Raw genomic sequence first — 24889 nt, forward strand, 5'->3', positions numbered from 1 at the left:
CTCCTGCCCGCAGTGTCCCCGCCGCCGCCCGCGTTCCTGGGGCCGGGAGCTCTGGCTCTCACTCCCGCCGCCTGATTTCTTGGGGCCTCCTCACTCTGACTCAGGCCGTCTGCATTCCTCTGATCCCAGCAGCCTGGGGGTTTGTAAGGGCATTAGGTCTTCCTAAGACCCCCACCCCCACCCCAAAACACACACACACACCCGCCAGCGGCCTGTGCAACTTGCATTACTACGCAGTGTACGTGGTGACAGGGGACACTCAGGCAGCATCACCCGCTGTGAGCGGGCTTATGCGGGTGTGGGTCGCGCTGGATGCGTGAGCAGGTTGTAGCCCGATTATGAGTTTGTGGGTGGGTGAGTGGGGGCATGAGGGTGAACGTGTGTCAAAGCGGCAGCGCGCCCGTCACGGTCCAGGATGGAAAGAACAGGGGTCTGTGCTCGCCTCTCCGTGCCTCGTTTTCCCCATCTGTAACAGGGGGTATTAGCAGTAGATCCTACTAGGGCTGCAGTAAGGATCAGATGAGTTTAGTACGAGTAACCATGCCCGCTGGAGGTGAGCAATGCCCAAGCGTCTGTCACTACTGGTGCCGCTAAGGACTCACTGTCAGCGACACGTACACCCTGGCCTGAAGGGAAGGCTGAGGCACTGGTGGCCGTTCACGCACAGACCCCCAAACCTTGTTCTAGGCAGGGTCACACCCAGCACCATCCTCGTTCTCACACATACCCGGACACCCTTCTGAGAACAGCGCCATCCCTACACACACACACACACACACACACACACACACACACACACACACACACACACACACACACACACACACACTTCCTTGTAGAGACACAGACACACGCTTAGCAGCCCACTGGCCCTCAGAGCAGCTCCAGGGGCGACTCCAGGGGACAGGGTAGGATTGCTCCTGCACACGTGTACACTCGGCGGATCGTTACACACACACACACACACACACGCTTTTCACACAAAACCCTCTGACACTCACACTCAACCCCGAGTGCCGGGTGCCCACCCCACAGCCATGCATGCACAGGAATCGAGGAGACCCTGATGCTGTGCACACTTGGGCGCACATGCACATGCTGGGCTGGTCCAGGAAGCACAGCCCCCCTGTATACACGTAGCCAGACCAGGAGCCCACCCCCACCCCGGCCAGCCACCATTAAGCTGTCACCAGCTGCCCCTTGGCCGCCTCTGCTTGCTCACCCTTCCCCGGCTGGGCTGGGGGCCATGGGAGAGGGGGCGTGCAGACACATGGGGTGCAGGACACACACATGTGCCCACCATGTGGATGCTCCTAAAACGGTTGCCCTGGTAACAGCGACTTGAAAGACTCGGTTCTTCCTCCGGGGTGGGCAGGGGCAGGGGCGTAGGGGCGGGGCCCGGGGGGGCGAGTAGGACCCATGGCCGCCTTCCACCATGGGGAGACCCGGTCACACTCCGGCCTGGGAGGAGACCCCTCCACACTCAGGGACACACACATTGACCCAGTCACACACGGAGAAGGCTCCCCATCACACTCAGGCCCCCGGAGACCCTGCCTGGCTCGGGGCCGGCCCCACGTGATCACACCAGACACAGGTGTGACGCCCTCGCACACCAGTGTGTCACCTCATACAACCGAGCACCCTGGCTACTCTCTGTCGCCAACCACAGGCTTTGTCACCCCCTGGACAGGTGGTGACAGACGGACACCCTGTCACACTGGCTGACTCACATGGTAGCGGGAACTGGGGCACACACGGGCATGCCCACCTTTGGCCCCCACTCCCGTCAAGGAGCCGTCTGGGCCCAGCTGCCTGGGAGGCGGAGGGGATTCAGGGGCTGGTTCCATTTGCAGGAAACACGGGTATTTACAATGCTTTATTTTTAAACCTTCCTTGTTCCAGACTGGGGCTGCTGTGGGGCAGGGTGGGTGGAACTCAGCCTTGAACCTCCCACGCTGAAAGTGCAGCCCATGGCCAGGGACTGTGGTCTCCCCAATGCACGGATGGTGGGGAAGAAGCTCAGCGAAGAGCAGGGGGCACCCAAGGGCCAGTGGCCCCTGGGGCTGATTTGAGCTTGCTGGCCCCAAGGTCAAGGCTGAGGCAGGGGTGGGACAGTGCAGGGGCAGCCAGAACCCAGGCCCCGCCACTTGCCCGCCCCCACCCTGGTGTTTGCCGGGAAATTAGTTCCACTCCTTCACTGCCTCCTCACCCGCCCCCCCAGGTAGCTCCAGGCAATGCCTCTCCTTCCTCAGCGTACTTGGAGCCCACGTGGCATGAAAACCGAGGATCAGAGAGGTTAAGACACTGGCCCAAGGTCGCACAGTAAGGCGGAGGTTCATATCTGGGGCTGGATGACTCCAGAAGTTTCAGCCATGGCCCACAGCTGCTCTTCCACCCCTGTCCCCTGGGGGCTGGCCCCCTGCCCTCCCCTGATGGTCACTGCTCCCCAGGGGGAGTGGGGAGTGTTCTGTTCATGTGTGGAGGCCTAGGTGGAGGTTTTGGGAGGCCAGCATCCGCTGGCCAAGACGCAGACTTGGCTGGTGGAGAAGTTTCCATCTTAGCGCCAGGAGCTGGTCCAGGCCCTGCAGGCCCAGGGCTGCACCTCGGGGACCCCTCCAGGGAGCAGCCCCATAGGGGTGGAAGTGGCCCGGCACCCTCTGTGTCCTCTGTCCCTTCAGCTGCCCCCCAACCAGAGCATCACCCCACAATAAGCGTTACTCCATCCCCCAGTGCTGGTGGCTGAGCTTTTGCTGATCCTCAGTTTCCCCATCTGTGAAATGGTGCCCAGGGCAGACCCGCGGCTGTGGGAGGTGAGTGTTGTCTTCCCATGGAGACATGAGGGGATCGCCCGGGGTCACTGGGCCAGCTCCGCACAGGGCTGCTGATTACCAGCTAAGAGGCTCCCTGAAACCAGGTTTCGGGGCTCTTGACTTGACAAAGTTCTCCTCACCGAGAGCTGGATGATGTTGAGGGCCCAGAGAGGCCTCAGCCCCTCCAGGGAGCGCAGTTGGACCCTCACACCTAGCTGGGGGTCAGAGCAAGGAGCCAGCCCGACTGGCTGGAATGGGGCCCACGAGGCCTTGGGGGTGGCAGGAAGGAGCTGGCTGGTTCCAGAAGAGGATGGGAAAAGCAAGGTTGGCAGCCATCCCCACAGGGCCATTTGCAGCCGCAGGTCACAGATCGAGGGCCCTGTCCCTGGGGGGGCCCACGTCGGCAAGGCGGGAAAGCCATCAGGCCTGGGGGCAGAGGGGTGGGGAGGTGGGTGGGGTAGGCCTTGGGGTTGGGGGACACCTGAGAGGTGCGGCCCGGGCTGAAGACCTTATGGGAGCTTACAGACCGCCCCCCCGCCCCCGAGAAGCCACAAATGCATGGACACTATGTGTGTATCCACGCACACACATCCAGTAGACACACAGACACACGCTCACAGACTTAAATACGCACATCGACACGCTGACACACAATTACACACACAGATGTCCCCCAAAGTCAGTCATACTCTGCAAATGTGTATACGCCATCACACACACTCACACGGACACACGTAGTACACACGCACACACTCAGATGCGTACGGCAGCCCCAGCCCCCGAGGCTCACAGGTGCCACATACATCCCAGCACCCCGGCTCTTGTCACCCGCCAGCCTGGCCCTGCCTTCTCTCGTCCTTGGCCCGGGCTGCCCTAATCCTGGTCTCGTGTCCTGAAGCCAGAAGATAAGGGGCAGCTGCAGCCCCAGATAAAGGAGGCGCAGCCACAAATCCGGGGCAGCCCCGGCGGCAACGGGCAAAGAGCCCAGGCCACACCTGCCCTGTGCTTCCCCCCCTATCTGGCCTGGTTGAGAGGGACAGAGAGAGGGCAGGGGAGACAGAGACGTGGAGGGAGAGAGAGACAGAGGGGGGAGATGCCTGCGGGGGGGCGGGCAGCAGAGAAATGGAGACAGATGCAGAGAGAGAGAAAGATGGAGAGAGACAATACACGGGGAAAAGAGAAATGCAGAGAAAGATATGAGATAGACACACAGAGAGAAGGAAATACAGAAAGAGACCCCCCAAAAACTGAGACAGAAACAGGAAGAATAAAAGAAAGGGACAGAGGCAGGGGGAGCCCCAGTGACTGGGCTGAGTGCCAGTGGCACCTTCCCAAGGCTCTGCCCACCCCCTCCTGGGTGCCTCAGTCTCTCCACCTGCTCGGGGCCCCAGCGCGACCTGCCTCCCTCCTGCTTCCTCAGATCAGCCAAGGTCAGGCATTGGTACGACTCACGCCTGGTTCAGGGTTGGCGGGGGACATCTTTCTCAATGTCCCCACGTTCTCCAGACTGACACCCGGGAAGTCCTCAGCTTCCTGCCAAATCCTCAGTGAAGGTGGGACCCCCCACCCAGCAGGTCCTGCCCCCTGTGCCTCAGTTTCCCTAGCTATGACAAGATGCATTCACTCAGCAAATGTTCACTGAGCATCTACTGTGTGCCAGGCCCGGTGCTGCATGGTGGCAACACAGAGTGACCGGAGCAGACCTGACTCCCACCAGCCCTGGGCTCATAGTTTAATGGGGAAGATCCTCAACGCATCCCTTTTCCAGAGAAGGAGAAGTTGAGAACAGAAGGGTGAGTGGAATGAGCAAGGTGACTGGGTGCAGGGAATAGTGTTCCTGGGAGAGGGAACAGCATGTGCAAAGGCTGGGAGGTAAGACCGGCTCATGGGAGGTCTGGAATGAACTTGGTGCTTGAGTTTAGGGAGTGAGGAGGTGAAGAGGGATGAAGCTGGGGAAGGCAGCAGGGGCTGGATTATGCAGGAAACTTGGGGCTGTGGTACAGGGCTGGGGCAGTAGGGAGCCATGGAAGGATTGGGAGCAGGGGAGGGCCATGGTCAGATCTGTGTTTTAGAAAGAGCTTTGGGAGGCTGGGCTGTTGGGGGCAGGATGGGAGATTGAGGCCTTGGAAGGGGTGTTGGTGGGAGAGGGGATAGACTATAGAGAGACCCTGGAGAGAAAGCCGGGAGGACATGGGGACTGACAGGCTGTTGGGAGAGAGACAGGCAGGGAGGCTGATGCCCAGGTCTCTGGCTAGACGGTGGGGCAGCCCCTGGGCCAGGGGCCTCTTCAGCCCGTGGATTCGGGTAGCATTGGGATGAATACCTGTTCCCTCCACATAAGATCAGAGAGAAGAGTAACGGAGTTAATACATGAAAAGACCTTAGGACGGAGCCTGGCATACAGTAAGTGCTCAAAACTTGTCTAGCTACTAGTAAATGATTAATATTACACCATTATAATAACATAATAAATAATAACAATTAACAGGAATTCCCTGGCGGTCCAGTGGTTAGGACTTGCGCTTTCACTGCTAGGGCCTCAGGTTCAATCCCTGGTTGGGAAACTAAGATTCCACAAGCCGCGCAGTGCGGCCAAAAAAAAAAAAAAAAAAAAAGCAAGCAATGAATAGTGTGTCACTTATATTAATACCATAGTTGTTAATGGCCAGTCCACAGTCTCCCTTTCTCCCCCTCCCCACAGGAAGCGTTCTGGGATTGCCTTACACAGAGGAGGCAGGTCATCACAGGGCACAGCCAGGGAGCCCTAGGAGGGTTCTCCTTGGAGGCTGAGGCTCAGAGAGGGGAAGCTCATTCCTGAGGTTGCCCTCTGTGGGCCTCGGTTTCCCCACCTGAACAATTGTCTCCCCAGAGTGGTCTGGGTGCCCCTGGGATGATGTCAGGGAGACGATGGTAGAACCTCAGGAGGCAGTGGGACGGGCACCTCAGGAAGAAGCGAGCTCTCGTCCCTGGAGGTGGGTAAGGGGGGCTGAGTCTCCCAAGGACCGCTGTGGTTGCTTCCAGAGTCCCCGACTCCAGTGTTTTATTCCCAGATTGTCCTATAGAGGGCGGCAGAGGCCAGAGATGGAAGACAAGCTGCTCCCTGCCCCATTCCATTCTCTCCCAGGTCTTGGAAAACCTGGTGCTGAGCCTGTTGTGGGCTCAGGCAAATCCTTTCCCTCCTCAGGCCTCAGTTTCTCCATCTGTCACTCAAGGAACACAGTCCCTGCTTCACTTCCTGCTCAGGGAAAGCTTTGTCAAGTTTAGCAGTGAAATGCAGGGGGGAGCTAAGGGATTGGTTATTCCCTTTCTGCACTGTGTTCATGTAATTCAAGGCAAATTATAGTAATAAAGTAACTGTAACAACAGTAGTCATTAATATTTGTTGATTGTTATTTATTGAATCCTTACTTTCTAAAAGAGATATTTCTATCAGCCCCATTTTTCTGATGAGGAGACTGAGGCACAGAGCAGTTAAAGGACAAGGTTCTGGACTTCCCTGGTGGAGCAGTGGTTAGGAATCTGCCTGCCAATGCAGGGGACATGGGTTTGATGCCTGGTCCGGGAAGATCCCACATGCCGCGGAGCAACTAAGTCCATGTGCCACAACTACTGAGCCTGTGCTCTAGCGCCCTCGAGCCACAACTACTGAGCCCACATGCCACAACTACTGAAGCCCATGCGCCTAGAGCCCATGCTCCGCAACAAGAGAAGCCACCGCAATGAGAAGCCTGTGCACCGCAATGAAGGGTAGCTCCCGCTCGCCGCAACTAGAGAAAGCCCGCGTGCAGCAAAGAAGACCCAACGCAGCCAAAAATAAATAAATTTTATAAATAAATAAATAAAGTTTTAAAAAGGACAATGTTCTGGGACTTCCCTGGTGGTCCAGACTCCGAGCTCCCAATGCAGGGGGCCCAGGTTCGATCCCTGGTCGGGGAACTAGATCCCTCATACATGCTGCAACTAAGAAGCCCATGCCACAACTAAAAGATCCGGCATGCTGCAACTAAAAGATCCTGCATGCCACAACGAAGATCCCTCATGCTGCAACTAAGACCCGGCGCGGCCAAAAATAAATATTTTAGAGAAAAAAAAAAAAAAGGACAATGTTCCCAGATGGTAAGTGGAAGTTCTGGGATTCGAAACTGGCAGGCTGAGTCCAGAGCCCTGAGGTCCCTGTACTACATCAAGGCTCTTTCAGCAACAGGGAGCTTTAGGAGGGTGCAACAGGGCATGGTGGGGACTGTGGAAAATGACTAGATTCCGCTGTCCTTGGCTGTTTGCCCTCCCACTTCCCTCGGGGTAAAATCCCAAGTTCTCCCAAAGGCCCACAAGGCCCTGCAAGACCTACCCCCTTCACATCCCTGCCCTCACCTCCTCCCTCTTTCCCCCTCCCTCACTCAGCAGCAATCACACAGGGCTCACTGTTTCTGCAACACACCAGGCACGGTCCTGCCTCAGGGCCTTTGCATTGGCTGTTCCCTCAACGTGGAACACTTTTTCCTCTGATATCCCTATTTCTCTCCTTCACTTCTTTCGAAAATACTCAAATGTTACCTTCTCAGTGAAGCTTTCCCTGACCATTCTATTAAGAACTGCAACCACCAAAAATGGCTTTCCCACTTCCCCTTCCCTGCTTCATTACTGTCCGACATACAGTATACCTTACTTATGTATTATGTCCATTGTCTTCACCACTCCTACCTCAGCTTTTAAAGGCAAGGAGTTTTTGGTCTGTTTTATTCACTACTGTATCCTTAGCATCTACGACAACATCTAGCACACAGGCACTCGATGAGTTATTTGTTGAATGAACGCCCTAAATAAAAGTAGCAGTATTTAAACAATTAAAAACCCCATCAGGAAATCAAAACACTTCTGTGGGCCGATTGTGGCCGGCGGGAAGCCAGTTTCAGAGCCCCAAGCAGATTACTGAACGTTCCGGTTCCCGCAAAGGGCTCAGAGGTATAAACGGGACCCGAGGCCCCACCCACTGTTAGGCTCCGCCCAACTGCGTCGACGCGCATACAATGGCGTCACTTGGAGCGACCCAGGCATGCGCATTTCACCAGTAGACCGGGGAAGACACACGCGCGACCCGGAAGGCCTCGCCGCAACACTCCAAAGCGGGTGTGAGGGGGGGGCCGATGGCGGAGGGAGCGGTGGAAGCCCCAGCAGAGAGTGGCGGCAGTGGCGAGCCAGGAGCCATCGAGCCGGAACGGGGAGTAGCGTCCATTAAACTTCAGTGAGTCGCTGGGTCGGGGGAGCAGTTCACGGAGCCTTCCCGGCACCCGTAGCGCGGCCCGAGCGGCGCATGCCGGGAGCTGGGGCAGCGGCCCAGCGCGGGAAGCTCGCAGGTTCTTCTTCTGTTTGGGCCCTTCCTTCGCTCGCAGGGTCAGCGAGCTCCCGAGGTCGCGCACGTTGGGGACTGTCACATGTGCGAAAGACACCGCGGTCCATGCTGGGGTGGGCGGGGTTTGAGGCGGAGGCCGCAGTGCATGCTGGGGAGTGTAGTCCCAGCATATGGCGGGAACAGCGCAAGTGCACCTCAGGCCAGCCGAAGTTACAGGCAGGGAATTGTGTCTGAAGTGAGTGCCCGGGGGCATGCTGGGGCTTGTAGGGCTGAAGGGCATGCTAGGAAATGTGGCGGTTCTGGACCCGTTGCAAGGCACGCGGGAACATGTAGTTTCCTTTAGCCTAACATAGCTGGGGGCATTCAGACCTCACACCTGTACTTCGTCAGGTTGAGCACTGGGGACCCAGGAACAAAATACGTCCTCCCTGGGATTTCCCTGGTGGTCCAGTGGTAAAGAATCCGCCTTCCGATGTAGGGGACGTGGGCTCCATCCCTGGTGGAGGAACTAAGATCCCACTTGCTGGGGGGCAACAAAGCCCGCGTGCCGCAACCACTGAGCTTGTGTGCTGCAAACTGCAGAGCCCATGCGCCCTGGAGTCCGCGCGACACAACTAGAGAGAGAGAAAACCCGCACGCCACAACTAGAGAGAAGCCTGCGCGCCACAATGAAGACCACGCGTGCAGCAACTAAGACCCGACGCAGCCAAAAAATAATAATAAAGAAAATAAACGAAATAGGTCCTCTCTGTGGCCTTGAGGTGCTCCTAGGCTGGCGGCTGGCTAGTTCTAAGTAGTGAGCACCCCATCAGGGACAGAAGCATGTAATCAGGGACAAGTGTTCTCAGTCCCTTTTCCCAGCATTCATTGAATCTGAGCTCAGGGGAGGGACTTCTTCCACAAGCCTTCCTTTCCCCTGCCCTTCTGCTGGCAGATACCTAACCACCAAGGAGCACTTCCATGAATTCCTGGAAGCCAAAGGGCAGGAGAAGCCCAGCCAGGAAACCGAGGCTGGAGACCCTGCTGGCAATGACCTGGATGAGCCTGAGGCCAAGCGGATCCGGCTGGAGGATGGGCAGACAGAGGACAGGCAGACAGAGGAGGCTGTTGAGCCTGGGGAGCAGCCACAGGCCCAGAAGAGGGTCCGGGGTCAGAACAAATGCCGGCCCCATGTGAAGCCCACCCACTATGACAAGAACAGGCTCTGCCCCTCCCTGGTCCAGGTGAGTGTCATTGTCTCCAGAAAGTCCCAGAGGCCTTGAGTGTGAGCCTCTCTGCCCCCCATTCAATCTTCATGACGTTATGATGTAAGTATCGTTATTGTTTCCATCTTCCAGGTGAAGAAACTGAGGTTTGGTGAGATTACTGACTTGTCTGAGGACACACAGTCAGGAGGGGAGAGAGCTGAGGTTCAAACCCAGGCTGCCTGGCTGCCTCAGCATCTCCCTGTCCTCCCTCATTGCCTCCCTGTTTCCCTGCAGGAATCCGCCACTAAGTGTTTCTATGGCGACCGCTGCCGCTTCCTGCACGACGTGGGCCGCTACCTGGAGACCAAGCCAGCTGACCTGGGCCCCCACTGTGTGCTCTTTGAGACCTTCGGCAGGTGCCCCTATGGTGTGACCTGCCGCTTTGCCGGGGCCCATCTGGGGCCCGAGGGCCAGAATCTGGTGAAGGAGGGGTTGGTCCAGGCCCCGCCCATCCGCAATGGCCTGGACAAGGTCCTGCAGCAGCAACTGCGAAAGCGCAAGATCCACTTCAAGCGTGCAGAGCAGGCCCTGCGCCAGCTGAGCAAGGGCCAGCTGCCAGGCCCCACTCCCAAAGCCACTGTCCCCGAGGTCATGGAGGCTGAGGGTGCCCCAGGGCAGGACAACTGTGACGCCCAGCAGGCCCCCCAGGGGCCGGGCACCATTCCCCCTCCCAGGGGCCCTTTAAGGACCTGCGGGCCCCTGACAGATGAGGATGTAGTCAGGTTGCAGCCCTGTGAGAAGAAGCGGGTACGTGTCATGGGGTTCCTGCAGAGGACACTAGCAATGTTGGGGGCAGATAGAGATGGACACTCATTCCCAGCTCTGGAGGATCCGGGCTGTGGCAGAGGGGGGCAGTGGGAAAGGCTTCTTGGAAGAGAGGGCATTGGGACTGGGGTTTTGACAGTTGAGTAGAAGTCTCTAGTGGAGGAGAACATGGAGAAAAGAACATTCCTGGTGCAGGGGTTGGTTGGCCTGTGCAGAGGCACGGCGGTGAAAGGGATCCAGGCTGACTGGGGCAGATCAAAGCGTGTGGGGCAAAGACCTGGGGAGGCTGGAGGCTTGAGAGGCCTTGAAAGCCACCTGGAGGTTCATTGTGCATTTTCTTTCCCACCAGCTGGACATCAGTGGCAAACTGTACCTTGCTCCCCTCACCACGGTAGGACCCACAGTGAGGTGGGCTGGGAGCTGGCAGCGTGGTCATCCCAGCAGTACCCACTGCCTCCCCGCCCTGGGGGCTTGGGGCCTGGGAGGGTGTCTGGGGTCCCTGCCTGCCGTGCCCTCACATGTGACTCTGTCCCCTGCTGTCGTCAGTGCGGGAACCTGCCCTTCCGGCGGGTCTGTAAGCGCTTTGGGGCAGATGTGACGTGCGGGGAGATGGCTGTGTGCATCAACCTGCTGCAGGGCCAGACGTCTGAGTGGGCCCTGCTCAAACGCCACCCCTGCGAGGATGTCTTCGGTGTCCAGGTCGGTGCAGCCCCGAGCGAGCGAGGGAGGGAGGGAAGGAGGGAGGGAGGAGGGGCTCTCAGCCGCCATGTTTCAGAGCCACGTTCAGGTCCGGGCTCTCCTGGCTCACCTCCCAGACCCCCTGCCTGAGCCACAGGCCAGGTGCCAGCCTGATGCATCTCCAGTAGCTGCTGGCCTTGGCACAGGGCCAGGCAGGGGGGGCCCCTCACCCACTGCCCGGCCACCCGCCACAGCTTGAGGGCGCCTTTCCCGACACCATGACCAAGTGTGCCGAGCTGCTGAACCGCACCATCGAGGTGGATTTCGTGGACATCAACGTCGGCTGCCCCATCGACCTCGTGTACAAGAAGGTACCAGCCGCTCAACCCTGGCGCCCCACGGGGGGCAGAATATGGGTGGGCGGAGTCCCTGGGGAACCTGTGGGGGCCTGTGGGCCTCGCTTTCCCCATCTGTACAGAGAGGACAGCAGGGGGTGTCGGGCCCAGCCAGAGTCACGCGTTCCTAAGCCCGAACCGCCCGTCTCTCCCAGGGCGGGGGCTGCGCCCTCATGAACCGCTCAGCCAAGTTCCAGCAGATCGTCCGCGGCATGAACCAGGTACAGCCCGAGACACCCTCCACCGCCATTCCCCGCGGCCTGACCCCGGGCCCCACCAGCCACACCCGTCCCCACAGGTGCTGGACGTGCCACTGACCGTGAAGCTCCGCACGGGTATCCACGAGCGCACGAATCTGGCCCACCGGCTGCTGCCCGAGCTGCGGGACTGGGGGGCTGCGCTGGTCACGGTGGGTCTCGGGGCACAGCGGGTGTTGGGACTCCCGAGGCGCATCCCTTTCTAACCATTGCCTCCCTTCCTGCTCCTTCTTCCTGGTCTTTGGCTCTCCCTCCATCTCTGTCTCCGTCTGTCTGTCTGTCTGTCTCTCTCAGTCTGTCTCTCCGGGGCTCTCTGGGTCTTCTTCTCTCTCTCTGTCTCTGTCTGATTCTCCGCCCTCTGCCCCTCCCCCCCACCTGGCTGCCTCTCCTCCAGCTCCACGGCCGCTCGCGGGAGCAGCGCTACACCAAGTTGGCCGACTGGCGGTACATCGAGCAGTGCGTGACAGCAGCCAGCCCCATGCCCCTTTTCGGTGGGTCCCCTGCCACCGGAGGCCACGCACCGGGGCCCACCCCTTGCCTGGGCCCCCTCCTGCCCCAATGGGGAATGCTGCTGGGCTGACGAGAACTCCCGAAGCCCCGGCATTCCCACCTGCACGCAGCTCCCTGAGGCCCCAGTCTCTGTCCCTCAGGAAACGGGGACATCTTGTCGTACGAGGACGCCAACCGCGCCATGCAGACTGGCGTCGCTGGGATCATGATCGCCCGGTAAGTGTGCCCAGGGTGGGGATACAAAGAACCAGCCGGGGCTGCCCCTGAGCACCCAGGCTTCGGCTCGGAGAAGGTGAGGGCGCGTCTGAGTTTGTCGCCGACGCCGGTGCCCCCAGCCCGCCTGCCCACCCGCTGCTCTGTTATTCCCCGGGCAGGGAGATGTCAGAGGTGGCTGCTTATGGGGCTGAGGCGGGGGACTGGACATTTCTGTAGCTGTGGGCTCAGGGTTGTGGCTTGGAACTCTTGGGCTTTGAAGGTTGTGTGAGCATGGCCGGGAGGTTGGGGACCATGGGTTTGGGGGCTGGGGTTCCGCCACCGGCCTGCTGACCACCGCCCACCCGCAGCGGCGCCCTGCTCAAGCCGTGGCTGTTCACGGAGATCAAGGAGCAGCGGCATTGGGACATCTCGTCGTCTGAGCGCCTGGACATCCTGCGGGACTTCGCACACTACGGCCTGGAGCACTGGGGCTCGGACACGCAGGGCGTGGAGAAGACACGCCGCTTCCTCCTTGAGTGGCTCTCCTTCCTGTGCAGGTGGGATTAGTGGGGCGGGGCGGGGTGCCTTGGGGAGGCCCGGCCCAACCCCATCCCCGGCGCCCCCGTCTGCAGGTACGTGCCCGTGGGCCTGCTGGAGCGGCTCCCGCAGAGGATCAATGAGCGGCCGCCCTACTACCTGGGCCGCGACTACCTGGAGACGCTCATGGCCAGCCAGAAGGCGGCCGACTGGATCCGCATCAGGTGCCCGGGAACCGCCAAGGCCCTGGGAGATAGTGCACCAGGGAGCCAGCGGGTGTGGGGCCAGCTGGGCTGGGGGCCGCCCTGCCCCAGGCCTGACCCTGCTCCCGCTCTCCTCACAGTGAGATGCTGCTGGGACCCGTGCCACCCAATTTCGTCTTCCTGCCCAAGCACAAGGCCAACGCCTACAAGTAGCTGCAGGGGCGGGCGGGGGTGTCTGAGCGCCCAGCAGGCTTCCCAAGGAATGAGAAGGCAATAAATTTTATTCTTTTAAAACCCAGCCCCTTTTGTGACCCTGAGGCTGTCTCATGCTGCCCCACCCCCCCACCCCCCCAGCTTTCCCCCACCATCCCCATCCCCGCAGCTCCCTCCTTCCTCACTCATTCACCAGCCCCATGCTGGCCACTGCTGGTACCCAAAGGCCTTGACCGCAAACGAACCACCATAGCTCATGAGATGGGGCCTTGGCCTGTGTGGGTGTGGATCAGGGCGGGCTGCCTGGAGGAAGGGGCCTCGGAGCTGTCAGGCAGGCATTGCTGGCAGAGGCGGAAGGCGGCAGACCAGGCCCAGTGTCCACCATGCTCTCTGTGACGCCCATCTCTGGTTGCCTTGGTTTCCCCATCTGCCCCTGCCCACCCCCACCTCCCCCCATTACCCGGAACCCTGACCAGTGGGTGGGCCACAGCCTGGAATCCGCTGCCTGGAGTAACCGGAGAAACAGAACTCCGCAGGACTCTGTGCCTCCGCTCTGGGTGGGCTGCCTGTGCTCCCACTTGCTGCCCTCCTGGCCTGCGCGGCTAGGCCCCCTCCTCCCTATGCAGCACCCCAAACACTTCTACGCACCCGCCGCTCCCCAAGAAGGCTTCAGTCCCCAGAGCCTGGACGCCACTGAAGGGCCCGGCAGCCAGCCTGCTTCTGCCTGCACAGAGCCTCTTCCTGTTGTGGGTACGAGGGTGGGGAACACCCATCGGGGCAGGGACCAGGGCTCTGCCCGCCGGCCTCAGGACCCCACCCAGCTGCCTGTTTTTGTCCACAGGTTCCTCCAACGTCTGTCACCCCCCAAACCTGGAGAAAGAGGTGTTTCCAGCTCCTCCAGCAGGTACCGGCCTCCCACCAACCCTTGATGACTGGGGAGCGGGCAGGGGCATCTTGCTCCCACCCCTGACCCTAGGTGGCTCCCGCCTCCGAAGGCAAGGCCCGAATCCCTGTCCTCCAGAGAGACCCCTGGACCAAGGTCTGTGTCCGTCATCCCCTAGCTGGGGCCCTGAAGCCAAAGCCTGTCTCTTGTTCCCCAAACAGGTCTCCCAAAGCCAGGTCGGTGTCCCCGCCCCCCAGATGGGCCCCCAAAGCAAGGCCTGGGTCCCCTGACCTCTAGAGAGGGCCCCAAAGGCAAAGCCTACGTCCCTGTTCCCCAAATGGACCCCAAAGTTGGTCCGTGTTCTCCATGCCCCAGACGTGCCCCACGGTTTGGACCTCCTCCACCCCAGGCGGGTCCCAGAACTGCCCCTCTCAGGGCCACCCTCCCTGGCCACAGGTTTCCAGATGGCTCCCTGCGGCTGCTTCTTTGACCCCCGCGTCTACCGAATCGAGTGGACCACCACCGACTTCGACCAGTCGTCCCTGTACAAGCTGGCGGCCAGGGGCCCCGCCTCGCCGGGCACCTACTTCCTGGACGCACAGCACTGCCTCAGGGCCCCGGTGCCGCCCCCACTGTTACCCCACTACCAGCCGCCCCCCGCGGGGCCCCGGTACCGCATGCCCTGCTTCCCGCCCGAGGGGCCCGGGCCCGAGGCCCTGGGCTTCGTAGGGGACGGAGTGCCCCCCGCCTTGGTCAAGCAAGGCCTGGCGCCCCTGCTGCCCCCCAAGGAGAGCGAGCTGCCCCCACTGCTCATCACGCTGCCCGCCGAGGCCACGCTGCCCCCTGGCGCCTATGGCCCTCTCAGGGGCCGCTTGACCCAGCTGGATGGGCCCGGCGAGCCCCTGACCTTCACCCTCAAGGAGCCGCCCCCTGGCGCCGGGCCCGGCCTGCTGTACCCGCCGGGCCCCACCGAGCCCAAGGCGGCCCCGCCGGGGGCAGGCGAGGCCAGGACCCCTGAGGTGGCCAGGGCCTTCACGCCGCCCAAGAAGGTGATGCTCGAGGACGCGATGAAGCTCTTTGACTGCCTGCCGGGCGGCCCCGAGCCCGCCGGGGCCCCATGCAAGTCCCCTGGGCCTGCCCTGCCCAACAGCGGGGGCAGTGGGAACGACTCGTTCAGCGACATCCGCTCATTGCACCTGCCCGACGAGCTGCTGTCCTCGGACTACAGCGTGCCCGAGGTCCTGGATATCGTGTCCGACATGGACTTCTTTTACAACTTAAAGGCGCTGGACGAGGAGCCGCCGCCCTGCCCGGGGGTGCCCCCCACCGCCAAGCCCGGCAAGAGGAAGGCCGGCAACCCGACTGCCAGGAAGGGGAGGCAGGGCAGCAAGGGCAAGCAGGCTGTGGTCCCCACCAGTGCCACCCCATTGGGGCCCAGGCAGGACCTGGGAGCCGCCCCCCATTAAAGCAGGTTTGAGCTGTTTGCGCAGTGTCCGGTCGGTGGCATTCGGGGGCCGTGGGCTGTCCCCTCGCCCGCCCTGTCGTCCAGTGGGCCCCAGGCCACGTGGTGAGGCCCCTCAGGACCCTGGCACCTTCTGGGTACCGGCCTTCCAGAGTAGAGACGGGGAGCCCTAGACTTGGGGTTCGGGACAATCCCTCGTCTCCTAGCACCAGAAAATCCAAGTCAGCCGGCAGGGATGGGGGGCTGCTAGGAGGTGGGGAGACACTGCCCAAACTCCTGTACTGCAAGGATTTCACCTCCATGTTTGATGGGGAAAGTCAGGTCTGCCCAGAGATGGGCAGGAACTTGCCTGGAGACACAGCAGCAAGCGGGGTGAGGCCTGGGGAGAGGCCTGTGGGCTGAGCTCGGCCTCAGCCCAGGTGGAGGGGCGGGTGTCGCCGATGGTGAATGGGAAGGCGTCTGCTCGTGTTCACGCGGAGAGCTGGGGGGCCTGGGGTGCAGAGGCAAGTGCTGGGTGGAGGTCTGAGCGTGGGGGCAGGGCAGGCATGTGGGAGACGGTGTCCACCTGGCACACGGGTGACCCAAACGGGCATGCACGTGATGGGGCGTGCAGAGTGCACCTGCAGCAGCGGCATTGGGACATCTCGTCGTTGATGGTCCCCCAGGTGCCTGGAGCCCTGCAGTCCCCTACGGAGCCCCTGCCTCTTCACGTCCCCCCAGCTGGGGGCCAGAGGCCAGGGTGGGCGTGCCTGTCCCAGGATGGGCATCCAGCCAGGCCCTCCCAGGATGGGCATCCAGCCAAGCCCCGGGTACCGAGTCTCCGCCTCGGGCCCAGCCACACCTGGGTTCTGCTTCCCGGGGTGGGGGTGGGGGGCGGGCACAGGGCGGGCTTGCGGTGGTTTGGGAGCTTCAGCGCTCACACCTGTTCCCTCCTGCCCCAGCTCCTTCCCTCTCCAGTCCACGGAGCTCCCTCCCCCCTGTACCCTGGGCCAGGCTCTCATCTGCCTTTCGCTTCTGGAGAGCCCAGGGCAGCTGCCAGCCGCACCCTCCCCTGAAATACTCCAGGCGACTGAAGGGGGTGAGTCGGTTTCTCAGTGACACCTAAGGAGGTAAGGAGAGATGGACCGCCCCTTGCCTGCCAGAGGAAGGGCCCTCCTGCCCCAGGCCCTGGGCTGGGTCTCGGGGACCTTCCCTGCTGGGGCACCCCGGGCGCTTGACTAGGACCCAGGAGGTGGCCGCGTGTGGGCAGGGGGTCTTGGCTGCCGGCACCACGCCTTGAGCCTGCGGGTTCCAGGGCTCGGAGACCGAGGTGGCCAGCCAGGCTGGGCTGTACCGGGATCATCGCCTGTCTGTGTTGTGAACAGGATGCGGGCCTGGAGGAGCTAGGAGCTCCCTTCCCTCGCTTCCCTCTGAGCCTGCTGTGCCTGCAGCCATGTTAGGGGTATTTTCGAGGCAAATATGAAGTACCCCCAAGAAGGGAAGGCCCTGGCAAACGAGGCGGATGCGACAGGATGGGCTTGGTTTTCTTCAAGATTAATGCGGGCCGAGGGTCGTGAAACGAGTATCACCTGACAGCCTAACCCGTCCCCTCCAGAGAGGCGTGGAAGGTGGACCAGGCAGCCCCCGGAGGTGCGGGTGAGGTGACTGCCCACTGCAGTGGGTGTGGGAGTGGAGGTGTTTCTGTTTCTGTTTTTTTTTTTTTTGTGGTACGCGGGCCTCTCACTGTTGTGGCCTCTCCCGTTGCGGAGCACAGGCTCCGGACGCGCAGGCTCAGCGGCCGTGGCTCACGGGCCCAGCCGCTCCGCGACATGTGGGATCCTCCCGGACCGGGCCACAAACCTGTGTCCCCTGCATTGGCAGGCGGACTCTCAACCACTGCGCCACCAGGGAAGCCCGGGAGTGGAGGTTTTTAATGACTGGTGGAGACCGTATTGGGCAATTTTTTTTTTTTTTGGCCGAGCCACTTGCGGGATCGTAGTTCCCGACCAGGGATTGAACGCAGGCCCCAGGAGTGAAAGCACAGAGTCCTACCACGGGACTGCCAGGGAATTCCCAGTATTGGGCAGTTTAAATGACCGTCAGATGTGTTCTTTTAACCTAAGTGTGATCAGAAAAGTTATTGAGAAAGTTTTCACTAGAATGAGACAGCTGTCCCGTGCCACCTGAGGTTTGAATGAAGTGTGGGAGAGGGAAGTTCTGAACAGATGGATAGACTGATCAAACATACATATACACGTATGTGTACATTGTATGCACACCTATATGTGTACTCACATGTGCACATACGTATCTGTACACATGCATACACGCATGTACACTGTGTGGGCATGCATGGTATCTACACATGTGTGCGCATTATACAGTGCTCGTATGTGACATATACACACCGCCCACACATGCATGCACATGTGTATGTGAACGTGTACTATAGACATGCATACACATGTAGATTGCAGATGTACATGTGCGCACACAGGCAATATGCATGCACTCACACATGCACACACATGCACACTACACATGTGCAGCCTTACGCGCCTACATGTTATATACATGTGTGCATACATACATGTACACACGTGCATGCATAACGCAGGTACGTGTAAAATGTGCTGTGCTTCCAAATTTTATTCATGGACATCACAAAACACACGTAAGCGTGTCGGTCTGTGTATATGTCAGGGCTCATCAACAGAGGTGGACCCACCCCCCGTCCCCGTCTTCTGCAGCCCCCGCCCTTCTCCTTGGGTCTCATGTTTCTCTAAGAGAACACATCAAGTGTCCGATGCATCTCTGGGGCTTGCCGCTTAGTGCTCCCACCGCATGCCGGTGCGGGCTCGTTTCACCAAAAGCTCGTGTTCGCTAGGACTTGGGCTGCCCACCTCCTCACTGTTAACAGCCCACGTAGGTGCCGTAGTTCAAAGGGACTCTGGCGCCAGAATGTTGAGGGGGGCAGGTGGGTGTAGAAAAACCACAAACCATGAGCGATACCCACTGCTACCGGCTCTCTTACCAAACGCTTTATTTCAAGACAACTCTGCCCCCTCCCTGCCACCCCGCCACCCCACCTCCACGCCCCGGTCGTGCTCAGCCCCTGGCCCAGACACACGCACAAGACTTCCTGCATCTCCTGCGCAGCCTGGCCCAGAAGCCCTTGACCCTGAGGCCCTGCTCAGTGTGCAGCAGCTCGGGGATCAGGTAGGCCAGCCATACAGACAGCAGGGTGGCCCCCGTGAGCAGGATGATGGTGATCTCAGGCGGGAAGATGGGCAGTGGGAAGGCCCCGTAGACGTAGACGCTGAATGTGGTCTCCAGGTGACAGTAGCTGCGAGGGGCGGGCAGGGAGAGGCCGTGGGGCACCGCCTTTGGGGGCCTCACCCTTCACCCCAGCAAACTGGTTTTTTGTTTTTTGTTTTTTTCGGCCACGCTGCTCAGCTTGCGGGGTCTTAGTTCCCCGATCGAGGATCGAACCCAGGTCCTCAGCAGTGAAAGCACAGAGCCTAACCACTGGACCGCCAGGGAATTCCCCCAGCAAACGTTTTAAAACTCACGGGGACAAGAGCTGGGCCTGGAGCATTGACTCCGGGCACTGAGTTCCATTTATATCCACTTAACTTCTATCCTCTATGACTCTGCAGTCGTCTCTGTATTGTGTTGGCCAAAAAGTTCGTTTGGGTTTTTCCATAACATCTTACATATTTTAGCAGAGGCCATATTTTTCCCCAGGACCCCTGTGGTCCCCTGCTCTGGAGACAAGGGATTCCCACCCCCTCCATGCCCAGGCTCAGTCTGGGGGGCAGGCAGCAGAGACCAACAAAGCACTCATCACAGTGGACGCGGAGTGGCGGGTGTGAGGGGGGCCACAAGCGTCCCTCAGGTGGCTGCGAGCAGGTGGGAATGGCAGGATGGAGGGAAGGACACCCAGGTAAGGGGGGAGAAGTCGTTGGGGGCTCTGCTGGAGGCAAGGTGCAGGGAGGGCAGGGGATGAGCCTTGCAGGCAGACCCCTCTCTCCTCTGGGCATCCCCACCCCGGTGCCTTCCACCTGTGGCGTCCCAGAGCTGGTCCAGGGTCTGGGACCTTTAGGGAAGGCAGGGTCTCCCCGCGCTTTTGGAGGTGGACTTTGTGTCCGTCTGGAAGGGATAGGTGATGGGGGAGCGGGGAAGAATGCCGCCCATATTCCCCCTCCCAGTGGGAGACGTTAATGATCTGAACAGGACAGTGGGTGGCGAGTATGGACAGCCAGCTCCTGGGGCAGGGTTGGGCCGGCCTGTAATGAGTGTCGGTTTCCGTGGTGTCAGTACTCCAGCTGCCAGCGGGAAGCCAACCAGCTTGCAAAATCCCTGAATATCTAATGATCAGTGTTTGGGAGCCAGTCTACACCGGCCCCTGCACCCCACCTGTTGGACATGGCATGAGTGTGACTCTGGTCCCTGAGGTCAGGGACAGGGCTGCTGGTCATTGCTGTTCCCCCGGCACCCAGCATGGCCTTTGAATGAGGATTTATTTAGCAAGTGAACAAATGTCATCCTAGAGGAGGGAGAAAAGTGGGTCCCCCTCGTGTGCAGCCTGCCCCCAGAGAGCCAGCTGTTCCCCCAGAGGCCCCTGGCACAGGGCGACTCACCTGTAGTATGGGTCCACGATGGAAATGAAGAAGATGTAGATGCCGTTTCTTTGGTCGAAAACGACCTTGTTCTCTGTCGGGCCTCCCAGGATCTGATACGGGACTTTGGGCCATCTCAGGGGTGCGTTGTTCTTAGGGTCGTGGCAGCTCACATAATTCTGGGGAGGAGGACAGAGACATGCCTGCTGGCCCCGGGGGCCGGGGAACACCGTGCCAGCCCACAGGTGCTACCGCCGCACGCACGGCCCCACCGGTGCCACCACCCGCCAGCACCCATGGGTGTGAGTCCAGGACCAAGTGCCCGCTGGGCAGGCCAGCCGATTTGTGACTGTGGAGCCCGTGCCCCCTGCAGTGGAATCGCGGACCGCCAGGGAATTCCGCCCGCCTCCCACAAGCAACTGTAAAATGAGGAAGCTCTTCATTTCCCCTTCTAGTGTGGACACAGCTCTCCAGCAAGAGGTAGCATCTGGGCAGAACCCCAAACCTGCTTTCAACAACGTCCTGGGCCCAGAAGCCCGGCGGCCACATGGAGAGCCATGTCCCTAACAGAAGCCTTGTACACGGGTGAGAAGACCTTGATGCCCCTGCACGGGTGGCCTCCGCCAAAGCCACGTGGGGCACAGGAGCTGCCCACCTGAGCCACTTTGTGAGAAACAGTAAATCCCACTGAGTTCGGGGCTGATTTGTTTTGTAGTGCTGGGTGATGGAAAGAGCTGTCCTGTGTACTACTATTGAGAAAGTTCAAACGTTGTCAGAATCAAAAAGCAAACGTGTCCACGGTGTGAGTGGCCACCTGGATGGGCGTCGTTTGTCCCCAGACCCTGCTGCCGGGGCCGTGGGAATGGATGGAGGGCAAACACCTGACTTCAGCTGTGCCAGGCCACCTGGCCCTCCTCGGATGCAACAACGGCAGCAATACTTCCTCTCGGTTGTTGATGGTTCCCCAGGTGCCTGGAGCCCTGCAGTCCCCCACGGAGCCCCTGCCTCTTCACGTCCCCCCCAGCACAGTCGTCCCGCTGCCCTGGCCCCTCCTCTTGGCCTCTTTGGCAAACACATCCTTCAGTTACCACGCAACACACAAAAGACTTCCAAACCAGCGCCAGCCCTGACCTGTCTCCCTATGTTTTGCTGGCCACTGGGCTCCCTCCTCCTCGGTGGCACCTTGAATTCAGCAGGTGTAGAATGAAGCTGTGTGTGTTTCCCTCCACTGCTAGCTTCATCCCTGAGCCAGTATCTGCCCGGGTGCTCAGGCTGGAAACTGGGGGGCCGTGCTTGACGCTTACCTCCTCTTCCTCCGACATCCAGTCCGTCACCAGGTCCTACTTTTTGTGCCCCTGCCTCACACTGAATGTTGGAGTCCCCAACCCCCATTCGTATGTTGAAGCCCCATCCCCCAGTGGGATGGTATTTGGAGGTGGGGCAGTGGGAAGTGATAAGGTTTTGATGAGGTCCTGAGGGTTGGGCCCCTATAATGGGATTACTTCCCTTATAAGAAGAGACACCAGAAAACTAAAGCAGGGTCTCGAAGAGATATTTGCACACCCGCGTTCGTAGCAGCACCATTCATAACAGCCAAAAGGTGGAAGCAAGCCAGGTGTCCACTGACAGATCATGGATAAAAAGTGTGGTCCGTACCCACTAATGGAATGTTATCCAGCCTTAAAAAGGAAGGATATCCTGACCTATGCTACAATGTGGATGAACCTTGAGGACATGATGCTCAGTGAAAGAAGCCAGACGCAGGACAAATACTGTGTGATCCCACTCACAGGAGGTCCCTAGAGAGAGCCACAGAGACAGGAAGTAGATGGTGGGGGCCGGGGGCTGGGGGAGGGGATGGGGAGTGAGTGTTTCATGGGGACAGAGTTTCAGTTCGGGAAGATGAGAAAGTTCTGGAGATGGAGGGTGGGGACGGTTGCCCAACTGTGTGAATGTACTTAATGCCACTGAGCTGTGCACTTAAAAATGGTTAAGATGGTCAATGTTATGTTATGCATATTTGACCACAATTAAAATTTTTTAAAAAATCCTTTGGGAGTAAAAGAAAAAAAGCTGGGCTGCATAAAAACTATGTGAAATAAAAAAGGAGACAGCTGCTTTGCCTAACGACCATTTATTTGCCACAGCTAGCTCCACCTCATGGTTTTTAGTGGTTCAGTGGTTCAGTTTTCGCGGTTCAGGGGCTTTTTAACAGCCCGTCCAATGACTGTGCTGCACATGCAGGCATTGTGGCTCTGTCTTGATAGAAAAACCCTCAGGGTTCTACAAAATCGGCCACCAGGGCTGATGGGAAAAAAAAAGTAATGGGACGATCTCTTCAATTTATGCATGCCACTTTGAACGAGAGGGCTAATAAAAAGAATGCAAATACAAACACCAGCACAGTCAGAAAATAATAAATAAGCAAAGCTCCGTGTGTGGCTTGTTCTTTTTTCTTAAGAAACGGTCAGGGAGGTGGTGTTCGGGTAACCTTGCGAATGCACAAAACGCATACCCGAGTTGTAGGAGTTACACGCTTTAAAATCGTTCATTATCGGTTATGTGAATTTCACCTCGGTTAAAAAATAAATAAAACCAACGTCACCAACCAAAATACATGACCAAACTCACTCGATGGAATGGGGTGTAAGGAACGGGTGAGGCTGCGGGCTTTTAAGAAAGCAAATACAAAATTAAGGAGCCAGGAGTTCTCGCTGGAACCGGCTTTGGGCGCGAAGAGCGCGCGCGCCCCTGCTGGTGACGTGGCCGCATTGCGCTGTGTTCTTGCCCTTGGCGTTGAGAGGCTGAGGGTGGATGGAAACTAATTAATATGCGCCAGAAGCCCCCCCCCCACCCCCAGAGGAACAATGCGATGTCTTCCTTTCACTGACACCATAACCTTATTTGTCAATCGTGTACCAACCAACGTTCGTGTTAGAAACGCTCGTTGAGCAGAACGGACCGTAAGTATACTCAGCCCCTTAAATAATGGGCATTTGGATGGTTCCAGAAATTTGCGCATCATCAGCAGTGCGCTCCATGAGCGCCTTCGTCCCTACACCTCCGATCGTCTCCGATTCCCTTGGGAGAGATTCCCAAAGAGTTTGTGCGTCTTACATTTCCATCCCCTGACGCCCCATCCAGGGACTGAATGTCTGCCCTGCACCGCCCCCCCCCATTCATATGCCGAAACCTACCCCAGAAGGTGATGTATTAGGAGGCGGGGCCTTTGGAAGGTGATTAGGTCCTGGGGGTGGAGCCCTCCTGAAGGAGATTGGCGCCCTTATAAAGGGACCCAGGAGCGCTCCCTCGCCCCTTCTGCCGTGTGAGGACACAGAAGGCACCACCCGGGAACCAGACACCAAATCTGCTGGCGCCTTGATCTTGGACTCAGCCTCCAGAACCGTGAGAAACCAGTGCTGCTGTTACAAGCCACAGGCTCTATGGTGATCTTTACAGCAGCCCGGACAGACCGAGTCGGCCCCCAACACACAGTGGGCCTGACCAGTCGTCGCCTTCTGCGACCTGTTTTGGGAATAATCAGAACGCAGGCCCTACCTCTCGGTCCCAGGCGAAGGGCCCTTTGTCGCCGGCCGTCTTGGCGATGGTGGTCCAGTTCTGCGGCTGGGAACTGCAGAGGGCCATGTCGGCCGTCAGGGAGTACGTGTACGTGAACAGCCCGTTCACCTCCAGCAGGACGTACTCGGCCTTGACCACCTCCTGGAACTTTCCTTCCCTCCACCTGGGACACACCATGCACAGGTGAGGCTCCTGGGGGGCCGTCAGGGGTGGGGGAGGCTGGGGGCCCTGATGTGTTGTGAGACCATCTGGGGGTGGTGGGAGGTGGCAGGGCAGGGCCACCCCCACCGCCCACCAGGCTGACACTTCTGGGACAGTCAACGCGGATATGCAGTGGCAGGTGGTGACAGGACGCTGACGGGGTCGGGGTCGGGGACTGGGGGTTGCTTATTTTTTGACACCTGTAAACATTCCAGAGGTATACATTTAGGGCGGTGAATTAAGGTTTTTCTAAATCCTTATTTGGGGGAGAATTCCCTAGTGGTCCAGTAGTTAGGGGTCCGGGATTCCACTGCCGCGTACCCGGCTTCCACCCCTGGACGGGGAACTAAGGTACCCGCAAGACGCGGGGGGCCAAAAAAAAGAAAAACAAAACTTATTTTTGGATGCACGTTTGTCTCCTGCCAGGTTGGGGCTTACACCCCTGCTCTGATGGGACCCTTCCCTTCTTCCTCACCCCAGGCCGGCAGGCACCCCACCACGTGGCAGCTCTGAGTTAGGGGCATGCCCGGCCCACAGTCTCACCTGGGTGTGGGACTGAGGCCACGAGGAGCTAACACGTGACGTTCTAATGAACCTAAGTGTTGCCACGTGTGAGTGGTTTCTACCACCGTTCAGTCCGTCAACAACTATTTAGTGCAGTGGTCTGCTGGGGGCGGTGTGGGGGTGGGGACGGAATGAAGGAAGACAGAATCCATGGAAGGGGGCAGAGTGAGTGGCATGGCCTGAAATGTGTCCCCCAAATTCCTATGTGAAGCCCTAACCCCCGTGCGACTGGATTTGGAGGTGGGGCCTTTAACGAGGCAATAGAAGTTGAGTGAGGTCATAAGGGTGGGCCCTGATGCCACGGGAAGTGGCAGCCTCTGCGGCCAAGGAGAGAGGCCTGGGGGAAGCAGCCTGCCCACACCTTGAACTTGCACTTCCGGCCTCTAGGACTGTGAGAAAGTCAGCGTCTGCTGTTTAAGCTCTCCAGTCTGTGGTG

General features: G+C 59.3%; 3 protein-coding genes across 3 annotated transcripts in view; 2 read left to right on the top strand and 1 right to left on the bottom strand.

Annotated features, from left to right (window-relative positions):
* The first annotated feature begins 7892 nt into the window (after positions 1-7892).
* DUS3L (dihydrouridine synthase 3 like) lies at positions 7893-13274 on the top strand. The gene is made up of 13 exons (XM_082651360.1): positions 7893-8055; positions 9098-9386; positions 9645-10157; positions 10525-10566; positions 10722-10874; positions 11108-11224; positions 11404-11469; positions 11547-11657; positions 11900-11996; positions 12156-12231; positions 12579-12767; positions 12843-12971; positions 13091-13274. Exons 1-13 carry the CDS (start codon positions 7958-7960, stop codon positions 13161-13163), a joined length of 1953 nt encoding a protein of 650 aa, XP_082507486.1. The 5' UTR covers positions 7893-7957; the 3' UTR covers positions 13164-13274.
* Positions 13275-13369: 95 nt separating this feature from the next.
* Positions 13370-15512, top strand: PRR22 (proline rich 22; the record flags this gene model as incomplete). The annotated part of the gene is made up of 3 exons (XM_082652528.1): positions 13370-13913; positions 14005-14067; positions 14503-15512. The coding sequence occupies exons 1-3, from the start codon at positions 13547-13549 to the stop codon at positions 15510-15512; spliced, it is 1440 nt and encodes a 479-aa protein (XP_082508654.1). The 5' UTR covers positions 13370-13546.
* Positions 15513-18595: 3083 nt separating this feature from the next.
* CATSPERD (cation channel sperm associated auxiliary subunit delta) overlaps positions 18596-24889 on the bottom strand; it is a gene marked incomplete at both ends in the record, with an annotated part of 39454 nt that continues 33160 nt past the window's right edge. The window contains 3 exons of the mRNA XM_082650405.1: positions 18596-18833; positions 20131-20288; positions 23668-23851. Coding sequence (XP_082506531.1) covers positions 18596-18833; positions 20131-20288; positions 23668-23851 — 580 coding nt within the window. The remainder of the gene's footprint in view (positions 18834-20130; positions 20289-23667; positions 23852-24889) is intronic.

The sequence above is a fragment of the Grampus griseus genome (genome assembly GCF_964374135.1).
Source record: "Grampus griseus genome assembly, chromosome: 3".
Lineage (NCBI taxonomy): Eukaryota > Metazoa > Chordata > Mammalia > Artiodactyla > Delphinidae > Grampus > Grampus griseus.